The sequence below is a fragment of the Pseudophryne corroboree genome, chromosome 10 (assembly GCF_028390025.1).
Source record: "Pseudophryne corroboree isolate aPseCor3 chromosome 10, aPseCor3.hap2, whole genome shotgun sequence".
Lineage (NCBI taxonomy): Eukaryota > Metazoa > Chordata > Amphibia > Anura > Myobatrachidae > Pseudophryne > Pseudophryne corroboree.
Genome location: NC_086453.1, coordinates 131,063,945 through 131,085,817, shown reverse-complemented (window position 1 = coordinate 131,085,817; position 21,873 = coordinate 131,063,945). Strand labels below are relative to the sequence as shown.

General features: G+C 44.7%; 1 protein-coding gene across 3 annotated transcripts in view; it reads right to left on the bottom strand.

Moving 5' to 3' along the window:
• The window catches only part of LOC134966228 (pleckstrin homology domain-containing family A member 7-like), a 144,976-nt gene that overhangs the window by 44,851 nt on the left and 78,252 nt on the right, over positions 1–21,873 (bottom strand). For all 3 annotated transcript variants that reach the window (XM_063942796.1, XM_063942795.1, XM_063942794.1), the window contains 9 exons: positions 16,631–16,738; positions 15,935–16,007; positions 15,669–15,769; positions 15,217–15,332; positions 13,152–13,580; positions 11,962–13,003; positions 10,716–10,796; positions 8,449–8,541; positions 897–959 (listed from right to left, as the gene is read on the bottom strand). In XM_063942796.1, the coding sequence (XP_063798866.1) occupies positions 897–959; positions 8,449–8,541; positions 10,716–10,796; positions 11,962–13,003; positions 13,152–13,580; positions 15,217–15,332; positions 15,669–15,769; positions 15,935–16,007; positions 16,631–16,738 (2,106 nt within the window). The remainder of the gene's footprint in view (positions 1–896; positions 960–8,448; positions 8,542–10,715; positions 10,797–11,961; positions 13,004–13,151; positions 13,581–15,216; positions 15,333–15,668; positions 15,770–15,934; positions 16,008–16,630; positions 16,739–21,873) is intronic.

Here is a 21,873-nt window from a genome sequence, read left to right as displayed (position 1 = left end):
CCGGAATTAGCCTATGGAAAGCATTGGAACATAATGATGGCTGACAACCCTGAATTCAAATTGCATGTTAAATTGCCATCGCAGTTTTCTGCTTAAAAAACCACTAGTTTAAAATGGCTTATATAAACAGTCTGTACCAGTCTCAATACAGAGCTAAGGGTCGCTGACATGAGACGTAAATATTAACACCACACAGCTGCAAGTCTTCCTTTGACAAAAGCCTCCATTGTTGTGGCTTACATAAAAACCTTGTAGTTACCCCTTTGTTACCAGGTATAAGCTGGGACAGAATCGCAAAGAAGAGAGAAAGGAGGCTACGTTGCCAAATGCAAGATTGGAGACTAAGGGGAACATGTACTAAGCAGTGATAAAAGTGGAGAAGTGAGCCAGTGGAGAAGTTGCCCATGACAACCAATCAGCATTGACGTAACATTTATAATTTGCATACTAGAAATGTATACAGAGCAGCTGATTGGTTGCCATGGTCAACTTCTCCACTGGCTCACTTCTCCACTTTTATCACTGCTTAGTACATGTCCACCTAATTCTAAAATGCAAAATGCACTTGTTTCAAAGGGAAAACTTCACTAGAAAGAAATACATAAGTTTGTAGCTGGATAGAGGCACCTTCTAACATGGTGGAAGCACTTTCTCCTATGCACACCAAGGCTTCTCCAAGTAGGCTTACAGATGTACATGGCATTGAGATTTCAAAAGGGTTAAACAGTTTAAAGACAACAAAAGCTTACACACAGGACATTGTTACAAACCATCCACCAGTGCGTGGATCATAATATTATTCTGTAACATGCTGCCACTTAGAACGGCAACAAAACAAAATCTATACAGAAAAGGTTTTTGTTCTTCAGGTCAGTTGTACAGACTAAAATACTCACATCAATACTTTGCTCTGCCATGCGTGCTGGATATTGTGCCCTATATGGTGTCGGCCCTGACGGCTAAGAAAAAAAAAAAAAAGATAGATGAGGTTGAAAGAATGTAAACCAACTTTGTTAACAGCATAAAATGCTTACAAGTATTTGACACCTGTTGCACAGAAGCATAGATCTTTTCTAAACTGCAACAGTGTACAGAGAAACAAAACATAATAAAAAAACCCAAAACACAACATGTTTATTTATTTATTAACAGTTTCTTATATAGCGCAGCATATTCCGTTGCGCTTTAAACATGTGTACATTTATAAATGCTGACAATTGACAGCACTAAAGACGGTACCAAACGAAGGGATATATTCAATTCTCTGATGAGCGGACGTACATCGCTGTTTAAATATAGCAGACAATGTTTAGTGTGCAAGGAAACAGTAGCAACGCTCTTAGTCATATACTGCAAGGAAGTGAATAGCCCCCTGAGAGTCTGTGGATACATATTATACAATGTATAATTACATTTATCTTCAAAATCAGGAATTTATTTATTTATTACTGTAACACGCTATGGAGTTACTAGGTACAGAAATATTATTAGGCACACCCAGAGCAGGTACCTCTGGGAAGGTTACATTCTGTGGAAGCGGTTTTAAGATTTTGGATAATCTAGGAGTATAACATATACAAATATCCTACAAGAATTACAATAGTAAATGGTCTCCATTGCAGCCACATTGTTGGTAGTTCCAATTCTCATCTACACAGTAAGTGCTATTTACCCAATTTTCCTAGAGGTCATGTTAGCAAAATTAAAATGGTTAAGTAAAAGAAAACCATTAAGAAAGAAAAACTACAGTACACTAAATTCTATGCAGTTAAATGAAAAAAAAAAAAAACAAAACCCATCACTAATACACCATAAATAAGGAACATTTCCAAAACTACTTTTCTCTAACCCTGAAGGCTTGGGAGACGCTCATTACCACCAATGTCTGCCTCAAAAAATGTGTGCTCTATATAAATAACTGGTAATAAATAAATAAATAAATAAATAAATAATAAGATTTTACTTACCGATAAATCTATTTCTCGTAGTCCGTAGTGGATGCTGGGGACTCCGTCAGGACCATGGGGATTAGCGGCTCCGCAGGAGACAGGGCACAAAAATAAAGCTTTAGGATCAGGTGGTGTGCACTGGCTCCTCCCCCTATGACCCTCCTCCAAGCCTCAGTTAGGATACTGTGCCCGGACGAGCGTACACAATAAGGAAGGATTTTGAATCCCGGGTAAGACTCATACCAGCCACACCAATCACACCGTACAACTTGTGATCTGAACCCAGTTGACAGTATGACAAACGTAGGAGCCTCTGAACAGACGGCTCACAACAATAACAACCCGATTTTTTTTTTTTTGTAACAATAACTATGTACAAGTATTGCAGACAATCCGCACTTGGGATGGGCGCCCAGCATCCACTACGGACTACGAGAAATAGATTTATCGGTAAGTAAAATCTTATTTTCTCTAACGTCCTAGTGGATGCTGGGGACTCCGTCAGGACCATGGGGATTATACCAAAGCTCCCAAACGGGCGGGAGAGTGCGGATGACTCTGCAGCACCGAATGAGAGAACTCCAGGTCCTCTTTAGCCAGGGTATCAAATTTGTAGAATTTTACAAACGTGTTCTCCCCCGACCACGTAGCTGCTCGGCAGAGTTGTAATGCCGAGACCCCTCGGGCAGCCGCCCAGGATGAGCCCACCTTCCTTGTGGAATGGGCCTTGACAGATTTAGGCTGTGGCAGGCCTGCCACAGAATGTGCAAGTTGAATTGTGCTACAAATCCAACGAGCAATCGTCTGCTTAGAAGCAGGAGCACCCAGCTTGTTGGGTGCATACAGTATAAACAGCGAGTCAGATTTTCTGACTCCAGCCGTCCTTGAAATATATATTTTCAATGCCCTGACAACGTCCAGCAACTTGGAATCCTCCAAATCGCTAGTAGCCGCAGGCACCACAATAGGCTGGTTCAGGTGAAACGCTGACACCACCTTAGGCAGAAAAGGAAGACGCGTCCGCAGTTCTGCCCTGTCCGAATGGAAAATCAGATATGGGCTTTTATACGATAAAGCCGCCAATTCTGACACTCTCCTGGCTGAAGCCAGGGCCAGTAGCATGGTTACTTTCCATGTAAGATATTTCAAATCCGCCAATTTGAGTGGCTCAAACCAATGGGATTTGAGAAAATCCAAAACTACATTAAGGTCCCACGGAGCCACTGGGGGCACAACCGGGGGCTGTATATGTAGTACTCCTTTTACAAAAGTCTGGACTTCAGGAACTGAAGCCAATTCTTTCTGGAAGAAAATCGACAGGGCCGAAATTTGAACCTTAATGGACCCCAACTTGAGGCCCATAGACAATCCTGTTTGCAGGAAATGTAGGAATCGACCCAATTGAAATTCCTCCGTGGGGGCCTTCCTGGCCTCACACCACGCAACATATTTTCTCCAAATGCGGTGATAATGTTGTGCAGTCACCTCCTTCCTGGCTTTTACCAGTGTAGGAATGACCTCTTCCGGAATGCCTTTTTCCCTTAGAATTCGGCGTTCAACCGCCATGCCGTCAAACGCAGCCGCGGTAAGTCTTGGAATAGACACGGTCCCTGCTGAAGCAAGTCCCGTCTTAGAGGTAGAGGCCACGGATCTTCCGTGAGCATCTCCTGAAGTTCCGGGTACCAAGTTCTTCTTGGCCAATCCGGAGCCACGAGTATCGTTCTTACTCCCCTTTGCCGTATAATTCTCAGTACTTTTGGTATGAGAGGCAGAGGAGGAAACACATACACTGACTGGAACACCCACGGTGTTACCAGAGCGTCCACAGCTATTGCCTGAGGGTCTCTTGTCCTGGCGCAATACCTGTCCAGTTTTTTGTTGAGGCGAGACGCCATCATGTCCACCTTTGGTTTTTCCCAACGGTTCACAATCATGTGGAAGACTTCTGGATGAAGTCCCCACTCTCCCGGGTGTAGATCGTGTCTGCTGAGGAAGTCTGCTTCCCAGTTGTCCACTCCCGGAATGAACACTGCTGACAGTGCTATCACATGATCTTCCGCCCAGCGAAGAATCCTTGCAGCTTCTGCCATTGCTCTCCTGCTTCTTGTGCCGCCCTGTCTGTTTACGTGGGCGACTGCCGTGATGTTGTCCGACTGGATCAACACCGGCTGACCCTGAAGCAGGGGTTTTGCCAGGCTTAGAGCATTGTAAATCGCTCTTAGCTCCAGTATATTTATGTGAAGAGACATCTCCAGGCTTGACCATACTCCCTGGAAGTTTCTTCCCTGTGTGACCGCTCCCCAGCCTCTCAGACTGGCATCCGTGGTCACCAGGACCCAGTCCTGTATGCCGAATCTGCGGCCCTCTAACAGATGAGCACTCTGCAACCACCACAGAAGAGACACCCTTGTCCGTGGCGATAAGGTTATCCGCTGATGCATCTGCAGATGCGATCCGGACCATTTGTCCAGCAGATCCCACTGAAAAGTTCGTGCGTGGAATCTGCCGAATGGAATCGCTTCGTAAGAAGCCACCATCTTTCCCAGGACTCTTGTGCATTGATGCACAGACACTTTCCCTGGTTTTAGGAGATTCCTGACAAGTTCGGATAACTCCTTGGCTTTCTCCTCCGGAAGAAACACCTTTTTCTGAACCGTGTCCAGAATCATTCCCAGGAACAGCAGACGTGTCGTCGGGGTCAATTGAGATTTTGGAAAATTCAGAATCCACCCGTGCTGTTGCAGCACTATTTGGGTTAGTGCTACTACGTCCCCCAGCTGTTCCCTGGACCTTGCCCTTATCAGGAGATCGCCCAAGTAAGGGATAATTAATACGCCTTTTCTTCGCAGAAGAAACATCATTTCGGCCATTACCTTGGTAAAGACCCGAGGTGCCGTGGACAATCCAAACGGCAGCGTCTGAAACGGATAATGACAGTTTTGCACCACGAACCTGAGGTACCCTTGATGTGAAGGGCAAATTGGGACATGCAGGTAAGCATCCTTGATGTCCAGGGACACCATAAAGTCCCCTTCTTCCAGATTCGCTATCACTGCTCTGAGTGACTCCATCTTGAACTTGAATTTTTGTATGTACAGGTTCAAAGATTTCAGATTTAGAATAGGTCTTACCGAGCCGTCCGGCTTCGGTACCACAAATAGTGTGGAATAATACCCCTTTCCCTGTTGTAGGAGGGGTACCTTGACTATCACCTGCTGAGAATACAGCTTGTGAATGGCTTCCAATACCGTCGCCCTGTCTGAGGGAGACGTTGGCAGAGCAGACTTTAGGAACCGGCGAGGGGGAGACTTCTCGAATTCCAACCTGTAACCCTGAGATATTATCTGCAGGATCCAGGGGTCCACCTGTGAGTGAGCCCACTGTGCGCTGAAATTCTTGAGTCGACCCCCCACCGCCCCTGAGTCCGCTTGTAAAGCCCCAACGTCATGCTGAGGGCTTTGCAGAAGCCGGGGGGGGGCTTCTGCTCCTGGGAAGAAGCTGCTTGGTGCACTCTCTTACCCTTTCCTTTGCCTCGGGGCAAATATGACTGTCCTTTCGCCCGCTTGTTCCTATAGGAACGAAAGGACTGCAGCTGAAAAGACGGTGTCTTTTTCTGTTGGGAGGGGACCTGAGGTAAAAAGGTGGATTTCCCGGCTGTTGCCGTGGCCACCAAATCCGATAGACCGACCCCAAATAATTCCTCCCCCTTATACGGCAATACTTCCATATGCCGTTTGGAATCTGCATCACCTGACCACTGTCGTGTCCATAAACAACTCCTGGCAGATATGGACATCGCACTTACTCTTGATGCCAGAGTGCAAATATCCCTCTGTGCATCTCGCATATATAGAAATGCATCCTTTAAATGCTCTATAGTCAATAAAATACTGTCCCTGTCAAGGGTATCAATATTTTCAGTCAGGGAATCCGACCAAGCCACCCCAGCGCTGCACATCCAGGCTGAGGCGATCGCTGGTCGCAGTATAACACCAGTATGTGTGTATATACTTTTTAGGATATTTTCCAGCCTCCTATCAGCTGGCTCCTTGAGGGCGGCCCTATCTATAGACGGTACCGCCACTTGTTTTGATAAGCGTGTGAGCGCCTTATCCACCCTAAGGGGTGTTTCCCAACGCGCCCTAACTTCTGGCGGGAAAGGGTATACCGCCAATAATTTTCTATCGGGGGAAACCCACGCATCATCACACACTTCATTTAATTTATCTGATTCAGGAAAAACTACAGGTAGTTTTTTCACACTCCACATAATACCCTTTTTTGTGGTACTTGTAGTATCAGAAATATGTAACACCTCCTTCATTGCCCTTAACAAGTAACGTGTGGCCCTAAAGGAAAATACGTTTGTTTCTTCACCGTCGACACTGGAGTCAGTGTCCGTGTCTGTGTCGACCGACTGAGGTAAAAGGACGTTTTAACGGCCCTGACGGTGTTTGAGACGCCTGGACAGGTACTAATTGGTTTGCCGGCCGTCTCATGTCGTCAACCGACCTTGCAGCGTGTTGACATTATCACGTAATTCCTTAAATAAGCCATCCATTCCGGTGTCGACTCCCTAGAGAGTGACATCACCATTACAGGCAATTGCTCCGCCTCCTCACCAACATCGTCCTCATACATGTCGACACACACGTACCGACACACAGCACACACACAGGGAATGCTCTGATAGAGGACAGGACCCCACTAGCCCTTTGGAGAGACAGAGGGAGAGTTTGCCAGCACACACCAAAACGCTATAATTATACAGGGACAACCTTTATATAAGTGTTTTTCCCTTATAGCATCTTAATATATATAATTATATCGCCAAATAAGTGCCCCCCCTCTCTGTTTTAACCCTGTTTCTGTAGTGCAGTGCAGGGGAGAGCCTGGGAGCCTTCCCACCAGCATTTCTGTGAGGGAAAATGGCGCTGTGTGCTGAGGAGAATAGGCCCCGCCCCCTTTTCGGCAGGCTTCTTCTCCCGTTTTTCTGAGACCTGGCAGGGGTTAAATACATCCATATAGCCCCAGGGGCTATATGTGATGTATTTTTTAGCCAGAACAAGGTATTCTCATTGCTGCCCAGGGCGCCCCCTGCAGCGCCCTGCACCCTCCGTGACCGCTGGTGTGAAGTGTGTGACAACAATGGCGCACAGCTGCAGTGCTGTGCGCTACCTCATGAAGACTGAAAAGTCTTCTGCCGCCGGTTTCTGGACCTCTTCACTTTTCGGCATCTGCAAGGGGGTCGGCGGCGCGGCTCCGGGACCGGACTCCATGGCTGGGCCTGTGTTCGATCCCTCTGGAGCTAATGGTGTCCAGTAGCCTAAGAAGCCAATCCATCCTGCACGCAGGTGAGTTCACTTCTTCTCCCCTAAGTCCCTCGTTGCAGTGAGCCTGTTGCCAGCAGGACTCACTGTAAAATAAAAAACCTAAAAACTTTTTCTAAGCAGCTCTTTAGGAGAGCCACCTAGATTGCACCCTGCTCGGACGGGCACAAAAACCTAACTGAGGCTTGGAGGAGGGTCATAGGGGGAGGAGCCAGTGCACACCACCTGATCCTAAAGCTTTATTTTTGTGCCCTGTCTCCTGCGGAGCCGCTAATCCCCATGGTCCTGACGGAGTCCCCAGCATCCACTAGGACGTTAGAGAAAAATAAATAAATAATAATAATGTATTCTTCAGGAATAGCTTCGAGTAGTGTAAATCTTAATAGGATATAAACCAGGGTGTCGATTCATGGCTACATCCATTTATCCAATCAACGCTGCAAGCTGGATGAGATTTGGACAAATTCAAGCCATTTAGTTGTGATAAATAGAGTTCAGCTGGAGGTATCCTTAGAACAGAAGCAATCGTATATCAAATCTGAAAGCTCACCAAGAAATAAAATGTGTTCCCCATATAGTCTTAAAAACTTCAAAACCATCTGAGATGGAGATTGAACTAAAACTGCTCTAGAGAAGCAGAGCTTTAGGTCCCTTCTCCATGTCTTAAGCCATCTGGCTACAGTCATATCCAATGGAGCTGCCACAAACACTGGAATAAAACCGGATTAAGCTGCATAGTCATAGGGTGGTCCAAAAGTCTCCATATATAGGGAAACACTAACATAGGGAAAATTCACACTTGACAACATGGAACTTTATTTACAAGATGATTTATATGGTTTTCATTACTTTGAAAACACATAAGGATTAGACTCATTTTGAACTCCGTTAATACATCTGAGAAACATTGCACAGGTGTGGTTGGCAGAATAGGGTTTATAAGAAAAATAACAAAAGCGGTCATTTTTAGTGAAAACCAAAAATTGCGCCAACAGGCTTAACATAATTATAGAAGTCACGTAAAAGTGCTACAAATATAACATTCTATCATCTAATATTTACAACATATAAAGCCAATTTAAAAGAAAACATTTTTATGTTTGCAAAAGTTTTCAAACGTAACTTAATATATGCACAAATTCAATATGCCTATATCATGTGACCCTCACCACAGCACTCAGCGACATCCTCTTTCCTGCAGGTAGATGTGGACGATTGGAACCAGGAGGTAATGGAGGCAACTGTGAGTAACTAGCCGAGCCCTGTAAAAATGACAGGTTTGTTTAAGAAAAATAATAGATAAATTATATTTTATTATATACTGCTTAACAGGCTAGTAAGTTATGTGTAAATCCCAAGCTCCTGAAAACCTGTGTCCAGGTTTAATAACCGATCACAAGCAAAATAAATGTAACATGATAAATGCCATATTTGCACCAATATCAGGACGTGAAAATAAGCAGACATGGAATAAAATAAGATTATTGGATTTCTTATACCCCTTGCACACTGCACAAATAACCCGGTATCGACCTGGTATATTGCCAGGTCGACGCTGGTCGATGTGCGGTGTGAAAGGGTCACTCTAGAGATACCGGGTCGCCTGACCCAGTAATTCAACCTGGGAATAAAGAAAGTCAGGTGCAGTGTGAACAGGTTACCCGAGTCGATGAGACCAGATACCCGTTCACAGCATAGGGAGAGGCGGCGCGGAGATAATCTCATCTCCCAGCGCCGCATCCGCCCCTTATGCTGCCGTGGTCCCCGCCCCCGACGGCACCTGACCCGGCATATTGCAGAGTCGGGAAGCCAGTAGAAATGGTCCAATGCCAGGTCGCACCAGGGAAGGACCCGTTTACAATTCCCGGGTGTGACCGGCATTTGCCATCTGAAAGCAGTAATAGAGAGCATTGCAACAAATAATACATTTAGTATGCATGATTTTATTTATAACCCTTGTTCTCCACCCAGACTAGTAACACTGGTGTACATCCGTCACCTCCATTAGGACCAGCTGCAGGCTACGTGCAATGTAACAGAGTGGGAAGCATGGACAGGAAGTGCACTGGTATTTTAATTATAGATCAGGGTAAAGGGGGTAATTCCAAGTTGATCGCAGCAGGAATTTTGTGAGCAGTTGGGCAAAACCATGTGCACTGCAGGGGAGGCAGATTAACATGTGCAGAGAGAGTTAGATTTGGGTGGGGTGTGTTCAATCTGCAATCTTATTTGCAGTGTAAAAATAAAGCAGCCAGTATTACCCTGCACAGAAATAAAATAACCCACCCAAATCTAACTCTTTCTGCACATGTTATATCTGCCTCCCCTGCAGTGCACATGGTTTTGCCCAACTGCTAACAAAATTCCTGCTGCGATCAACTTGGAATTACCCCCAAAATCTCCCAAAATGAGAACAGCACCATCATGTGACTGGTTTCCCATATAGTATGGGAAAGTTGTCGGCAGTGCGCACGTTATTGTGAATGTATCAGACATTATATTTATAAACATGCTGCATATTTCTTACACCAGTCTGCTAACAGTATGGATTTTTCCATTTACGCTCAAATCATATGGAACCCATAGGAAATCCACATCTATATCAGTCACAGGCAACCTGATGCACTGTATGGGCAACACTGACCTTTATAAAAAAGACCACAAATTACACTTAGGGGCCCATTTTTCAAACAATGGGGCTCATTTATCAACGAGTGATATAACTCGCTGTGAATGATAAAAGGCGCTGCAGCAATCAGCTCCTGTCATGTGTTTGAAAACTGACAGCTAGTAGCTGATTGGCTGGGGCACTATTTATCATACACAACAAGTTTTATCAATCACAATGCGTTATTACTCGTTGATAAATGGGCCCCTGAATATCTAATAAATGAAAACAATAAATGTAATCAAATACAGAGACCTATCTGTAATGATCACCTGCCATTTTACACAAGCGATATCAAACACACGGCCTGCATATTGCCACTGGACCCCCCCCTTAAAAACTGGATGGTTAGGAAGCCTCGAGGACAGTGGACCCAAGTCAGACCTGATCGTAGCAGTAACTTTGTTAGCAGATGGGCAAAACCAAGTGCACTGCAGGGGGGCAGATATAACATGTGCAGAGAGAGTTAGATTTGGGTGGGTTATTTTGTTTCTGTGCAGGGTAAGTACTGGCTGCTTTATTTTTACACTGCAATTTAGATTTCAGTTTGAACACACCACACCCAAATCTAACAAAGTTGCTGCTACGATCAGGTCTGAATTCTGCCCGCTATTCGGGAACCACTGGAGTAAGTAAAAAAACTGCCAGATACAAGTGTTAATAAAACACAGCTGAGTTTTCGCATCAGCATTCTGCTATTAATGATCTTTATATTACAGACGTGTGTCTATTGACCATGTCCATTATCTCATACAACACGCCACTCACCATTTTGGACAGGTGCCTCGGTGAGCAGCCAAGACCCCGGCCAGAACATACTGAAGGAGGGATGAATGACCTCTCGGAATACTGTTGGCAGAAGGAGATGGAAAACTTATCAAAACAGAAAAACAATTGTATTCAAAGTCTTTCCATTGATTTCACTTTCTGTAGCACTACTACAGGAAACAAAAGCTGTTTGTAGGATATGACCCTCGTATCTAGGTGTGTTTTTTGTACTTTCGGTCCACTATGAATTCCATGAGTTGACATATTAACCACTTCACTGGCTAATATGTTTTTCAAAAACAACCCACAAATGGTCAGTTGTTTTTTTTATTGATTACATAATCTATTTAAAAATAAAATAAATGAACCAACAGGATTTTATTTAAAAAAATATATATATTTTTGAAACAGCAATAGCAATTTTTATGGTAGACTATGTTAACTTGACCGATTTAGGATAACTGGCCATCTATAATTGGAGGTCTCGTATTAATATTCTTAATCAATATGGAATAGCAATTATGAAACTCATCCATGAAAGCAGTTTACATCTGTTTCCCAATATTACAATAAATAAAAAAGTATATATTTCCGTGGCAGCAGTATCCCCAATGTTTATCGATGGTCAGGCAGCTATGCACTGCGGAAGGCGCAGAGGTGTTGGTAACTTTACATTTCCCCGGCAGCTGCTGCCGGTATGCATACTGGCGGGAGCTCTGTACCAGCAGATGCTCCTCTCTACAGCCACCGGTAGTAACAATGTGGGCAGTTTCTGACTCGTCATATCAGTTGCGACAGTGTCAGGTAAAGCCCAGCTTGGTATGAGGCCATCACGCCAAGTCAGTGGTTAAGCAAGCAGTATACCAGATTTTTTTTTGTCTTTTTATACCTTAAATCAGTTTTTACATTGTATTTTTTTAGGTTTTTCCTTACACTATGGATAACAATGTATTCACCTGTATTTTTGCTTTTCCAAATACAATTAGATTTTTATTTCTTTTTTTACATCTTTTGTGCCTCTTATGGAGGGAGTATGGAAGACGGCTGAGCACATTGTGTGCTATATGAAGTACAGAATGTGAAAATAAAATGATTACAGATTATAGTGAATATGTTGGCCAATACCACTAGATGCTTTCAGACATTGGATAACGGTCTTTATTTTGAACAAGGCTTTCTAGGTCAAATACATTTTAAAAATAAGAACACGCAACAGAATTGCATTTCCACAAAGACGTTCACCTACCCTTGGTCCTGTGCTTCTGTGTCTTCTTAGCGAGGGAGTAAGAGACAGTTCTGTAGAGTATTCTTCTACTATTATCCTGTCGGATGGAGCATTTGGTCTTATTTGCATTCTACTGTTGGGATATCCATGAGCTCTAGAAGGCAAAGTAACACCACATCCATCCACTAGCCTTTCATCTTCAGCCCCTAAAGGCTGAGACCTCCTAGCATATCGATTAGAACCCTTTGCCATTGTAGATGCAGAGAAAGGGTCATCAGATGGCAAAACATCATACCTATCAGATGGAGTTTGTGGTCTTGAGGCAGACTTAACCATGTTATTTCTGGTTCTGGAGCTTGTTACAAAGTACTCGCCTACTCTTTCATCTTTATGTCTTATAGTTGCAGAATTTGGAACTCTGTCTTCTGAAGGAATTATGTCTACCCTCCCAATCGGTGTATTGGATCTGACTGTTATCCTACCCTGGGATGGAGAACCAGTCACAGCAACAAACACATCCTCATTTGAAGTGGTTCTATGCTGATGAGATTGTATTTTTGTACTGAGACTTGGAGTTAGAGGCATGTCTTTTTTGGTAGGACTGCCAACAGGTGATGTAGTAGTGTTTTCTACATAATGGGGAGATTTCTCGCAAATCAAAGGGCTTCCATACTTCATATTAGGAGGAGGACTTCTTTTAGTGATTCTGTGTCTGGACACTTCTGAGGGAGTTGGTGGAAGAGATTGAGATCTTGAAGCCTTAACCAATCTCTGAACTACATATTCCACCCTTTCAGGTGAAGGACATGTGGTGGCCATTGATGGCGAGCAAGAAAGCGGAGTAGCATTCCTTCCATCTTGCATTTCAAGGGGCTCAGTTTGTGCTATTAGTTTGTCATTTCTCGAGTTCCAGTTCCTTTCAACAACGTCCGCTCTATATACATGAATAGGGATAATGGCAGGAGATGAAGGAGTAGAGTGTGAGCGAGGAGATGAATATTCATCATGTGGACATTCAAATCCCTTCTGAAGATGTCTAGGAGGACTCCTAGCTTTGGGGGACCTGAGAAAATATAAAATCATAGTTAAAAATGCTAACATATATAGACCTCTAACACTAGACTGTGCAACACCGAGTTCACAAAGAAGCTTTTTAGACACACTTTTTATACATTATTAAGCCATTCATGTTCTAACATAACAATGCTTACTCTATGGAGGGCTGATCCTTATGAAATGGAACCCACTCTTCGTCTTCAGGAATAGAGTCCTTCCCCTCTTGAGACATTTTGCTTTCTACTTCTTGTCTGCTGTAAGTGAACTCCATGTTCTTTACTGTGCTTTCTGGTGTTGGTGGTGGGACAGGTCCATTCAGGGATATAGATGTGTAGTGTTGTATAGCATCTGTCAAGGACTCCCTGAGTCCACTGAACAAACTATCTTTCTCCAGGTCTCCATTCCTGTCTTGTTCTGGGAGACTAGAGCACTCGTCGTTTGATCTGGTATCAGACAGGTGAGCAATCTCCAGAGACTCCGCACTTTTTCCATCTTCACCTGCAGTATTTATTTCAGAGTGGGAGAAATCCTCATAGCTGGCATAAAGTTCATCCTGAGGATTCATGCAATGACCATGGCTATTCCTGCAGGATGGGAAAACAACAGTATGCCCATCATACACCAGCATCTATTCTAGTGAATAGTAAAACAATAAGATCAGTACTTCAGACAGGGCTGTACCTAGTGTTCTGGCACCCCTTGCCAAGTGAAGGACTTGACACTGCCCCCCTACCTCACCATATAATAATTTTTCTTATTATATATTTCCTTGGCTATCGGTACTGTATAGAGCATATTAAACTTTATGTAAAAGGAAGGGTAATATACATTAGAAGAAGATGGTAAAGCAATGGACTTAGTGGTTTTTAGGAGAACTGAGGTAGATGACACTGTGCAGTATCAGTGGCAGGGCGATAAGGGTGTTGGGCAGGAAGGATGGGGAAGTGAGAGTACAGAATAGGTGTAGTAGGATAAAGGATGGGGGGGGGGGGGGGGGGGGGAGATATGGAGTAGAGAGGGTCGTGACCTGAAGCAGAATCAGTAGAGGGGGCATCACTTTGAGTCCAAGCAACATGAAGGCAGTGCTGCACAACGCAGTCTGAAAAAGGATTCATACTATTCATGACCTGGTCATGCCGGGCCCTCTAGTGGTTGGCAGGCTGAGCCAAGTGGTGACCTTGAAAAAGTTGTGTGAACACAACGAAACGCGTTGGTGTGAGCTGCCTTCCTGCATCACTCCCTGGACACCCACCATCTGGAGATTGGACGACCTGAACCAAGTTCCCCCCATTCACCGTGACTCCAGAGACCCTAATTGGAGGTATACCAACTGAACTGTGGACATTGCTCAACCGCTCATTTTACTGAGGGACTGCAATACTGCGGATTGCTGAGCCGCTTAAATCATCCTTGGATACACCGGCGGTAACTATTAATGTCGACCTTCGACTACTAATTGGGTCTATGGACTTTTGAAGGGGACTATATTATAGGAACAGGTCCTATTATCTCCACTATTGCTTGATCCATGCATATGGGAGTTTTTACTTTAAAATCCTTTCAATAGGGTTTTTTTTACATTTTATTCATTGTCCATTGTTATTCCATATGGATGTTATATTGATTTTTATTATGAATTAAATATGCAATTTGACCTACGTATCTCATCTATGACCTATTAGCGCTATTCTATTTGATTGTTTATTGTGTGTGAGGTCTGACCAACCTCTATATATAGCTGCTGTGTTGAACCTCCCCAATCAGCGCCTGGAGAGAATTACCATTTGGTAGGTTCGCTTTTCTTTGCATGAGCCAAGTGGTGCCCCTGGTGAATGTCATCCTGGCAATCCCCTACATATGGCCCCGACTTCAGGAGCCATACACAATAGTTATCCAAAAGCATATTCTTGAAAAGTCATTTATGGCATTTCAAGGTTAAAAAAAAAAAACCAAAAAAAACCCCCACACATACAATTTCAGCAGTGTTTGCACCCTTCGTGGACAGGAAAGAGTGCAAAGGTGGTAAACAATCCTCACTCCCACAGTTATGCTCCGTTTCTGCACCGAGAGCTACTTTATCATTTTCTTTCATCAAGTTTACTCCCAGTTTCATTAAGAATCTGACTGTGAGCCAATGTGAAACTATAGGAGATGCTCTATTCAGACTTCAGTGGTCTCGCAAACATGTCCAATATCAATCAAGAAACGGAATATTCATACTTGTTTTTGTGGTCACCGACTACCAAGGCAGACTGATTCATGGCTCGGATCCAGGCATTCATATCTTCTTGTGTGTCGGCTCCAAAGTAATAGGTCCTCATGCCAGGGTGTTCCGCCTGGAAGATTGGAGTACAATAAGATTGGTTACAAAGTTCTTGGTGGTGGTATTCTTTGTTGGCAGAAAGGGATAAAAAATATTTTTGCCCCCTCTCTTTGGAAGGTTCATTAACAAAAGAGGCAGTTGAGTGCACAATGTGATGACCACAAACATCACATTGAGTAGCTGCGTTAACCATAATATACACAAAGAATGTGCTTGTGTAGCTGCACCTGTAAAATCGTGGTTAATACCATGTAGACTATATAAAATCACTAAACAAACTGCAAAACTTCACCATGTAAACCTCTGAAAAAATATTCTAAAATGTAAAATATTTGTAGGAAAAACATACCTTAAAACTGAACCTTCGATTCTTCACTTCCCTTGGACTGGCAGGTAAGATTTCATAGCTCGGTAACAGGATGCTCCCGAGTACAGTTTCCTCACGGCTGTCTGAAAGATAAAATAAAATTACAATGACAAACCATAAAAAAAAAAAAAAAAAGTTTTGAAACACACAAAACCCTCAAAAAACAATGCGTAATTATACTGAATCATGTTATACTTCATATTTAGTGTTCTGGCAATAGACATAATATCTGAAAACTTTCACTTTACCTCGGTAATAAAAGAGGCAGAAATCTGACAGCACAAACCACCTTCTCTTCCAAAGCCGCAAACCTGAGCTATCCTACAAGAAACACAGGACAGATGACTTTCAGAAAACAATTCTCAAAAAATAAACAGCATTTAAAGGAAATAAATGTTTGTTTGTTAGATGGCCCTATGTTTCCCTGTACAGTATTCAATTTAAGTGTAATATACATTTAGCCCATGTAATTTTTTAATCCAACACTAGAGGGTAACCTAGTACAGTTAGTAAAGTTTCAGAAAATTCTCTTCAATCAACCATAACAAAAAATAAATATTTGTGGGGAACTGGGGTATTACCATGTTTATCCCATGGCTTAGAACCATTGATGAAGCTTAACGTAACAGACAAAAGAAACTCACTGATGTTGCAGCAGTCCTTAGACCACAGATTCTCAAACTCTGCTTTCAGGACCCCAAACCGTCTCCTCACAGAATCACAAGTTAAATAATTAGTTCCACCTGTGGACCTTTTAAAATGTGCCAGTGAGTAATAAATACACCTGTGCACCTGTTGGGTTACCTGGAAACGTTGACTGTCCTGAGGACCAAGTTTGAGAACCTATGACTTAGACTATATTCATTCCTGTGTAAATCATGTATCCAGTAGAGATTTATTTTTCATCAAACCAAAGTGTTATCTATGGATGCGAGTTCACTGACCTGTTTATAAAGCCAGCCTCTGATCACTACTGGCGAGTTAGGGTCTCTCTTAATAGAATATTCTCTTTTTCCAAATGTGTGCACCCGTTTTACTGATCTGGTTGAAGGCTAGACAAAAAGACAAAAACTGGTTAATATCCAGATTTGATAGCAATATTAACGACCAATTCATTCCTGGGATTTGTAAATGATTACATGTGTGAGCTTTTGGCAACTATCTGTGAGATTGCTAAAAATAAATAAATTAATTGAAAAAAAAAAAAAATTATAAATCAGGACCTTTCATTTGGGATGAAAAATAAATAAATAGGATTTTAATACCTACCGGTAAATCCTTTTCTCCTAGTCCGTAGAGGATGCTGGGGACTCCAAAAGGACCATGGGGTATAGACGGGATCCGCAGGAGACATGGGCACACTAGAAGACTTTGAATGGGTGTGAAATGGCTCCTCCCCCTATGCCCCTCCTCCAGACCTCAGTTATAGGAACTGTGCCCAGGGAGACGGACATTTTGAGGAAAAGGATTTTTGTTAAACTAAGGGTGAGATACATACCAGATCACACCACAAACACACCGTACAACTGGATTACCAGGAATACCAGGTAACAGTATGAACGAAAAACAGCAACAAGCTGAACATAGTCAATACACAACCTTCGTGTAACCGAAAACAACAACTAACAGTACAACTGCAAGTAACAGTACAACTGCAAGTAACAGTACGCACTGGGATGGGCGCCCTGATTCCTCTATGGACTAGGAGAAAAGGATTTACCGGTAGGTATTAAAATCCTATTTTCTCTTACGTCCTAGAGGATGCTGGGGACTCCCAAATGACCATGGGGTCTATACCAAAGCTCCAGACCGGGCGGGAGAGTGCGGACGACTCTGCAGCACCGATTGAGCAAACATGAGATCCTCATCAGCCAGGGTATCAAACTTATAGAACTTAGCAAAAGTGTTTGAACCCGACCACGTAGCTGCTCGGCAAAGCCGAAGTGCCAAGACCCCTCGGGCAGCCGCCCAAGATGAGCCCACCTTCCTGGTAGAATGGGCCTTCACTGACTTCGGCAACGGCAATCCAGCCGTAGAATGAGCGTTCTGAATCGTATTACAAATCCAGCGTGCAATAGTCTGCTTGGAAGCAGGATTTCCAATCTTGTTGGAAACATACAGGACAAACAGAGCCTCCGTTTTCCTAACAAGAGCCGTTCTGGCGGCATAAATTTTCAAAGCTCTTACGACATCGAGAGATTTTTGCACCGCCACGGTATCTGTAGCCACAGGCACCACAATAGGTTGATTTATGTGAAACGAAGAAACCACCTTCGGCAGAAATTGTTGACGAGTCCTCAATTCCGCTCTATCCACATGGAAAATCAAATATGGGTTCTTGTGAGACAAAGCCGCCAAGGCCAAAAGCATGACCACCTTCCAAGTGAGAAATTTCAACTCAACCTTTCGCAAAGGTTCAAACCAGTGAGACATAAGAAATTGCAACACCACGTCAAGATCCCACGGTGCCACAGGTGGCACAAACGGAGGATGGATATGCAGAACTCCCTTCACGAAAGTCTGAACTTCAGGAAGGGCGGCCAATTCTTTTTGAAAGAAAATAGATTAAGCCGAAATCTGCACTTTGATGGAACCCAATTTCAGGCCTGCATCCACGCCTGCCTGCAAAAAAAATGGAGGAAACGACCCAGCTGAAACTCCTCCGCAGGAGCTTTCTTGGCTTCACACCACGACACATTTTCTCCAAATACGGTGATAATGCTTCGCCGTGACCTCCTTTCTAGCCTTAAGGAGAGTGGGGAAGACTTCCCAGGGAATACCATTTCGAGCTAGGATTTGGCGTTCAACCTCCACGCAGTCAAACGCAGCAGCGGTAAGTCCTGAAATACGCATGGCCCCTGCACAGGTCCTCTCTGAGAGGAAGCGGCCAAGGATCTTCTATGAGCAATTCCTGAAGATCCGGATACCAGGTCCTCCGTGGCCAATCTGGAATGACGAGTACTGCCGGAACCCTTGTTCGTCTTATGATCCTCAACACATTTGGAATGAGGAAGTGGAGGGAATATATATACCGACTGAAACACCCACGGAGTTACCAGGGCGTCCACTGCACTGGCTTGGGGGTCCCTTGACCTGGAACAATACCTCGGAAGCTTCTTGTTGAGGCGAGACGCCATCATGTCTATTTGAGGAATTCCCCAACGCCTTGTCACTTCTGCAAATACCTCTTCATGAAGAGCCCACTCTCCTGGATGGAGATCGTGTCTGCTGAGGAAGTCTGCTTCCCAGGTTGTCCACGCACGGAAGGAAGACTGCTTACAGAGCGCTCACGTGCTTTTCCGCCCAGCGGAGAACTCTTGTGGCCTCCACCATCGATGCTCTGCTCTTTGTTCCGCCCTGGCAGTTTACGTACGCTACCGCCGTTACGTTGTCCGACAATCAGGACAGGTAGACCTCGAAGCAGGTGTTCCGCTTGCAGAAGGCCGTTGTAAATGGCTCTTAACTCCAGAACATTTATGTGGAGACAAGCTTCCTGGCTTGACCATTTTCCCTGGAAACTTCTTCCTAGTGTGACTGCTCCCCAGCCTCGGAGACTTGCATCCATGGTCAGCAGGACCCAATCCTGGATTCCGAACCGGCGCGTCCCTCTAGAAGGTGAGAACTTTTCAGCCACCACAGGAGAGAAATTCTGGTCCTGGAAGATAGATATATTTTCCGGTGCATGTGCAGGTGAGACCCGGACCATTTGTCCAGCAGGTCCCACTGAAACACCCAGGCATGAAAACCTGCCAAAACGGAATGGCTTCGTAAAACCTCAACCATCTTTCCTAGCACTCGAGTGCATTGATGAATCAACACTCTTGCCGGTTTCAGAATCTCCTTGACCATGCATTGGATTTCCAGAGCTTTTTCCGTTGGTAGAAACACTCTCTGCAGTTCCATGTCCAGGATCATGCCCAAGAAAGTCAGCAGAGTTGTCGGAATCAACTGAGACTTTGGCAAATTTAGAATCCAACCATGATGTTGCAGAACAGTCAGGGAGAGTTCCACATTTCTTAGCAACTGCTCCTTCGATCTCGCTTTTATCAGGAGATCGTCCAAGTACGGGATAAATGTGACACCTTGCTTGCGTAGGAGTACCATAATTTCCACCATAACTTTGGTGAAGACCCTTGGGCCGTGGAAAGCCCAAACGGCAACGTCTGAAATTGATAATGACAATCCTGCACCGCAAATCTCAGGAAAGCTTGATGTGGAGGATATATCGGGACGTGTAAGTAGGCATCTTTTATGTCGACTGACGCCATTATATCCCCCCCCTTCTAGACTGGAGATCACTGCTCGAAGAGATTCCATCTTGAACTTGAAAGTTTTCAAATACAGATTGAGGGATTTTAGGTTCAGGATCGGTCTGACCGAGCCGTCCGGCTTTGGTACTACAAAAAAGGCTCGAATAAAACCCTCTTCCCACGTTGGGACGGGGGTACAGATACAATGACATTCTGTTGACAAAGCTTTTGTATTGCAGCACTCACTACTTCCCTTTCTGGGATAGAAACTGGCAAGGCTGATTTGAAAATTGGTGGGGGGGGGGGGGGAGGGCACCTCCTGAAACTCCCGTTTGTACCCTTGGGACACCATGTCTAACACCCAAGGATCTAGGACCGAGCGAAACCAGACCTGACTGAAGTGCCCCCACCAGCACGGACTCCCGAAGGGGAGCCCCAGCGTTATGCGGTGGACTTGGCAGAGGCCGGGGAGGACTTTTGGTCCTGGGAGCCTGACACAGCAGGCGACCTTTTTCCCCTTCCTCTACCTTTTGAAGTAAGGGAGGACGAGCCTCTTCCTTTTTTGTATTTATTAGGCCGAAAGGACTGCATCTGATAATGGGGTGCCTTTTTCTGTTGTGCTGGAACATAAGGAAGAAAAGATGACTTACCCGCTGTAGCGGTAGACACCAGGTCGGTGAAGCCGTCACCAAACAAGACACTACCTTTATAAGGGAGAGCTTCCATAGCTTTCTTGGAGTCGGCATCAGCATTCCATTGATGAATCCACAGCGCTCTCCTGGCCGAGACTGCCATAGCATTGGCCCTTGATCCCAAGAGGCCAATATCCCTCGCCGCATCCTTTAGGTAAGCTGCAGCGTCCCTGATATAACCGAGAGTCAAAACAATGTTATCCCTATCCAGGGTATCCATGTCAGATGCCAAATTATCAGCCCACTTAGCAATAGCACTACTCACCCATGCCGACGCCACGGCAGGTCTGAGTGCACCCGTAGTGACATAAATGGCCTTTAAAGTCGTTTCCTGCTTACGATCTGCGGGATCCTTGAGGGCAGCAGTGTCGAGAGACGGAAGCGCCTCTTCTTGGACAGCCGGGAAAGGGCCTTGTCCACATTGGGAGATGACTCCCACTTTTCCCTGTCATCAGAGGGGAAAGGATATGCCATAAAAATTCTCTTGGGAATCTGCCACCTTTTGTCAGGCGATTCCCAAGGGCATTCAGTTCATGAGAGGGGGGAAACGTCACCTCAGGCTTTTTCCCTTTATATAAACAAACCCTTGTATCTGGAACAGCAGGCACTTCAGAAATATGTAAAACATCTTTAATTGCCACAATCATGTACTGAATACCCTTAACCACTTTCGGATGTAAACTGGCCTCACTAAAGTCGACACTGGAATCAAGAGTCCGTGTCGGTATCCGAATCCACCATCTGGGTAAATGAACGCTTTTGTGACCCTGAGGGGGCCTGTACCTGGGATAAGGCTTCCTCCATGGATTTTCTCCACGTTTGTGTCTGAGAATCAGATTTATCCAGCCTCTTAGACAATAACGCCACATTTGCATTCAATGTACTCAACATGGCCACCCAATCAGCAGTCGGCGGTGCCGACAGAGTCACTCCCAAATCTTTCTCTGCGCCCCCAGTAACCTCCTCCGGGGAGGAGCACTCAGCCTCACACATGTCGACACACCGTACCGACATACACACACTCACGCTGGCAATAGGGGACAGACCCACAGAGAAGCCTGATAGAGAGAACACAGAGGGAGTATACCAGCTCACACCCCAGCGCCCATATACTACAGAAAAAATAATATATGATCACTGCGCCCCCCCTGCGCCCTGTGAGTGCCTTTGGTGTATGTGTGGGAGCATGGTGCGCGGCGCGACCGCTGCGCTGTACCTCCGTTACTGAAGTCTTCTGCCGTCACT